At 41.3% G+C, this 5480-nt stretch overlaps 1 protein-coding gene across 1 annotated transcript; it reads left to right on the plus strand.

The window, feature by feature from the left end:
- The first annotated feature begins 342 nt into the window (after window positions 1-342).
- Window positions 343-1791, plus strand: LOC147640401 (cytochrome c-like). Its single transcript, XM_086780145.1, has 3 exons — window positions 343-547; window positions 1113-1246; window positions 1390-1791. The coding sequence occupies exons 1-3, from the start codon at window positions 436-438 to the stop codon at window positions 1483-1485; spliced, it is 342 nt and encodes a 113-aa protein (XP_086636271.1). The 5' UTR covers window positions 343-435; the 3' UTR covers window positions 1486-1791.
- The last annotated feature ends 3689 nt before the right edge of the window (window positions 1792-5480 follow it).

Genomic DNA, 5480 nt, shown 5'->3' on the forward strand with positions numbered 1-5480 from the left:
GGATAAGGGGTGGTAATGTCAAAATTGAGCCGTGAATCACTTGTGATAATCTTGCTCTTGTAAAATCAAGCTATTCCTAAAGCCTAGAGTGTGGAAGGGGGTTCAAGCATAAAGGTTATAGTAGAGGAGCCACATGGTGTAAATTTGCCTAAGCTAGTAAGCACATTGCCGTGGGGGGCACGCTTTTAGAAACAGGCCACATAAGAATGCACACGTGGGTGGCTATTTTGCGCAGCACGTGGGTACATCTACGGCCGTCAGATCGTGGACGGCGACGATGGACCGCCGGGTTGAGACCGGCAGCGGCCAGTCAAGGGTTCCTACGTGGTGGTATTTTTACCCTCTTCTTCGCCACTGTTTGTAGCCTTGGCCTCTCCCTCAGAATTGCTCCGCGTTTGCTGTTCGAAACCCTAACCCTAATTCTAACCTCTCTGTATGGCTACCTTCGGCGATGCCCCCCCTGGTGATCCCAAAGTAGGAGAGAAGATTTTCAAGACAAAATGTGCGCAGTGCCATGTTGTCGAGAAGGGCGCTGGTCACAGACAAGGTACAGTTTCCCCTTTGGGGTTTTTGCCTCTGCATCTTTTGTATCAGCTGGGCTTTACTGAGGACCGTGACCTGAGCCTTAGCAGTTTTTTCTCTACAGCGCATTTAGGTTTAGCAGATCTTTTTCATTTCTCCTGAAATGCTGCCAATGACACTCGCTTTAGGGGATTTGCTGCAGTTCGGGCTTTTTGGATCTGCTTTGCGCTCAGATTTGCTTTTCACCTCGGTTATCAGCAATTAGGGTTTAGTATGATTGAAGTTTGAACTCTGTATTGTAATGTTAGTTATACACCTCTCTTCCGTGCACTGCAACTAGGGTTTACGCCAAATCTCTGCAATTAGGGTTCGCCTTGGATCTGTGCAATTAGGGCTACCTTAATCGTCTAGTTTGCGACAAGTGTTTTGCTGCAAATCTTCTATGTATATTTCAGTATGGATCATGCTTCGAAATCTTACCTTTCCGTGATGGTTCGATCTAGCTTTTAGTTAACAGATGGGAGCAATGCCTGGGGGAATGTTTCTTCTCTGCTGAATGGGTGTCCGGCACTGTGTTGTGTGAATTGCAGGGCCCAACCTGAATGGCCTTCTTGGAAGGCAGTCGGGGACGACAGCAGGATACTCTTACTCCAGTGCTAACAAGAATAAAGCTGTTGTGTGGGGGGAAGAAACTCTGTATGAGTATCTACTCAACCCAAAGAAGGTTTGCATTTAGCTTCTTTGTTATTTAATCAAGAAATGATGATAAAAATAGGGTTAGTTGTGCTAATTACCAACCTGAGAACTGTGTCCTTTAGGAGCTTCCCTCCTCTGCTGCTAACTTCGTTTTCGTTTGTATCTGTGCAGTATATCCCAGGAACAAAGATGGTTTTCCCAGGCTTGAAGAAGCCTCAAGAAAGAGCCGATCTCATTGCATACCTCAAGGAGTCTACTGCAGAATGAAGTTGCAATTTTGGTCCCCTTTTTTTTTGGGTAATTAGCAAATGCCAAATCATGAGATAGCAGTACATTGCTGCTGAGAGACTAAGATGTTAAGATAATAGGATTTTTCAATGAATCTACCTGAAATAAATAATCTTAAATCAGGTCCCGAGCAATCTAGACTTTGTCTTTTCGGCCATTTGTAGGGATGCTGCCCATTTTTCTGGCATTAAATGCATGTCACATGTCCTGAGCTTACTTTGTGGCGCAGTGTAGTGCCTTTCTCTACACAATAAAATCTGGATGATTCTGGTTTTCCAGAAGCTACACGTCCTGTTTATTTTGCAAGTTTGTTTATCAATGTTTTAGCACTGTGACTTATTCGGTCTTAAGAGCTGGGGACTGTTCAGTTATTTTATGTGCTACAGTTGCAGAAATAGAGGGTTGTGCAGTTTACATTCATCTCATCTACCTGCTCATGCTACGACCTCCCCTTATGCCCTAGCTGCTGCTGTGCTAGCGCATCTGTGTAGGAGTATCTTAATATGCTAACTGCTGCTGTACTACTGCATCTACTGCTTGTGGCCATGCCCCTTCACCTAGAATGCTCTTCATTTGCACTACTGCCAAATCCACCGACTTGAAATGCTAATGAACCAATTAAGGGTATGTGAGCTGATTTCAATTCTTGCTGTAGCTTTTGTCCACTTTGAGAAGTAATTTGTGGCTGCCATGATGTAGAGCTTTGGTTGTTTGTGCGGCAGGATGAATGAATCCTATAAAATCATTTTTTCATTTTTCAAAGGGTTAGTGGACTATTACTGGAGTGGCTGGCATCTTGTCTCTCTGCTGTGATACAGCGAGTCGTGAAATATTGATCGCAAACCTTTGAGCCCAATGTCAACATAAATGGGTGGCATCTTGTGTCTCTACTGTGATACACAAGCATGTTGTCCAGCTGTTCCTGAGTGTGCTTTCAAATACTTGCATAAATATGTCACACTCAATGCTTGCATGAATTCATCTTCTCGCACACCTCTCCTCTCCGTATAACATCCTTGCCAAGACTACCTTCATAAGCGACCCATCATAGCTTTATTTCATGGTCAATCTTATGGAATGCGTTATTGAGAGATTTCATCACTTCACTTGGATACCTGTCAATCGTAAATAATCACACGCTAGGGAAATTATCGTTGATCTTAAATAATCACGTAGTAGGGAGATTGTGATCGATTCTTGTGGTAGGCTTATCATTAGGAATTCATGACATGATCAGCTAGAACATGTTGCATTGAAGTTAAACTTTAAGAGCAAGAGAATCCATCTTAGAATCTTTTTCATAGTACAGGGTTGACTGAGTACAAGGTTTATTAGTTAAAAATTAAAAGATTACTAAAAAAATGAGATATTTTAGAAGAATGATGAATTTTTGACACCTTAATATAAGGAGAGGGGATCTTTGAGGTAGGCGTCTTTTTCACATGTGGGAGGTTTTTAATTCAAAAATATTAAGATATTTATATCGTTCCTCTCTTGGATCAAACTGGATCAAAATGGGAGCTAAACTGATCCAAATTTTGTTCAAATTCAGTCAAACTAAAGCTAAAAAATTTTAGAACTTAGTTGGACTCAGTTAGTGATCTCCTTCACCTATAAATAGATCTTCATTCTTTTGTATTTCCATTTGTGAACGAAAATCGAAATCAAGAAAATTTTTCATTCTCGAAAAACAGGGACGATTTCACCTTTTTGATTTTCTTAACGAATTTTTTAACGGGGTCAAAAGATTAAACTATCTTTCACCTGATTAAACCAGATAGAAGGAAAAACTATCACTGACTCAATTTGAAGAAATTAACGTTTTTTTCTAACCGAAATCAAGCACAGTCCTGTTGATCTAATCATTTAAGGAAATTAATACTTTTTTCCTAACCAAAATCAGACACAGTCGTTGATCTACTCATTTGAGAAATCCTTTAGGGTTTTATTTAACTACTCGAATTCTAAACGTATTCTTATTATTTCAATTTGATTATTAAAACTCCACTGATTTCAGTCTTACTCCATCCGGTCCATGGGTTAGCCACCACCCATCCACTGGAACCGGTAGATCCAGACAATTACTCATCCACCCATAATTGAATGCCTTTCTTAACTTTTGCTTTCGAATACAGATACGCATACACTCCTCTTTAAAACTTTAACATATAAAATAATCCATTGACAAACAGTTGTTGGTTATAGATATCATAACTCAAAATTTTCATCCAATCCCTTGTTCCTAAAAAAAACAGGATCTCTTGGACTCTTTGTTGAGAACCGCTGGTCAGCAATGAGATCCAGTAAAACAGATTACAATAATCATTTCGTCCATCATACATATCTTCCATGACATACGCATGGGTGTCCTAGGCACCGCGAGCCCATGCATCGCCTGGTTAGAACCCTCCAGGATCCTCCTTAGGTGTCATGGCACTTCAGTCAGGGATCGCTTTGTCGGCCCTCGTCCATCGTACCGGAAGCACACCATTTTTCAACCATATCGAGGCTGGTCAAGACCTGGGCAGGCTTTGTCGCGTGAGCCGTCCTTTGAACACTTCCCCCGCCAGCTTGCAACCAAACTTCCCTTAGAATAACATATACCAAATGCTCCCTCCAGCATTTTGGCGTAAGACAGTCCTTTAAGAAAACAGGGTTTCTATGCAAGTTGACTTTGATTTTCTTTTGAATAGAAGGAGTATTTCTTGAATCATTTTCCTCATCATTGGGAATGCATAACCTGCCATTATAATACATAATTCCTTCATCCAGGCTGTACCCTTGAACTCGGTTTAACTCCTGAGGAGTTTTGCTTTCCTGCATAAGTAGGGTAGCAATAGGGCCAAAGAATCTATCCTGCATGATCTTCTCTCTTGCTTTATTAATCAATGGATTTGACACCACTGTAATTGCAAGCAAGGAGGCTTTTCTGCTGAGGGTATCTGTTACCACATTTTCTTTGCATGGGCGGTACTTGATTTAAAAATCGAATTCCTGCAGGGCCTGCATCCACCTTCTTTGGCGCATGTTGAGATCCTTTTGAGTGAAGATCCACTTTAAGCTCTGATGATCTGTCATCAAAGTGAATCTTTGACCCAGTAGGTAATGTCTCCACAACTTTAGGGCATAGACTACTAAAAGTAGCTCCGGGTCGTGGACAGCCTAATTTCTCTCATGCGTTCTGAGTTTTCGGGATTCGTAGGCCACTCCATGACCTTCCTGCAGCATGAGCGCACCTCCCAAGGTAAAACCACTGGCATGAGTTACTACCTCAAAGGGTAGAGAGAAATTTGGCAACTTCAGAACGGGATTGGTTACCAAGGTGGTCTTTAGTTTATCAAAAGCACTCTGACACCTGGCAGACTATTCAAACGGGGTATTCTTCTTGAGAAGATTAGTCAGGGGGGAAGCTATGAGAGCATACTTAGGTATAAAAATTCTATACCAACCAGTTAATCCCAAGAATTCTCTGACTTCATTCACTGATTTTGCTTCAGGCCATTCTATGACTACTCGGACTTTTACGAAATCTGGAGAAATTTCGTCTTTGGATACCAGAAAGCCCAAGTATTCAACATGGTCAACTGAGAAAGTGCATTTGCTCTTTTTTGCAAAGAGTTGGTGCTTCTTCCGTAGAATCTTAAGAACTTTACGGACATGAGCTTCATGGTCAGCTGCACTCTTTGAGTAAATCAGAATATCATCAAAGAAAACAAGAACAAAATCATCCAAGTATTCTCTGAGAATGTCTTGCATTATACGATTGAATGTAGCTAGGACATTTGTCAATCCAAACGGCATGACAGTAAATTCATAGTGCCCATAGCGAGTATTGATGGCTGTCTTCGGGATATCTTGATCATTAATCTTGATCTGGTAATACCGTGATTGAGATCTATCTTTGCAAAGATCCGGGCTCCATTTAGCCTGTCCAGAAGCTCATCAATTCTGGGAGGGATAGGATACTTATTCTT

The sequence above is a fragment of the Cibotium barometz genome, chromosome 3, assembly GCF_041138505.1.
Source record: "Cibotium barometz isolate CiBa-2024 chromosome 3, ASM4113850v1, whole genome shotgun sequence".
NCBI classification, from domain to species: Eukaryota; Viridiplantae; Streptophyta; class Polypodiopsida; order Cyatheales; family Cibotiaceae; genus Cibotium; species Cibotium barometz.

Excerpts from the sequence above, each read along its gene's own strand:
- LOC147640401 (XM_086780145.1), top strand. The coding sequence starts at position 436 with ATGGCTACCTTCGGCGATGCCCCCCCTGGTGATCCCAAAGTAGGAGAG. Across the intron at positions 548-1,112 it reads GGGCGCTGGTCACAGACAAG|GGCCCAACCTGAATGGCCTT; the intron begins GTACAGTTTCCC and ends TGTGAATTGCAG. Across the intron at positions 1,247-1,389 it reads ATCTACTCAACCCAAAGAAG|TATATCCCAGGAACAAAGAT; the intron begins GTTTGCATTTAG and ends GTATCTGTGCAG.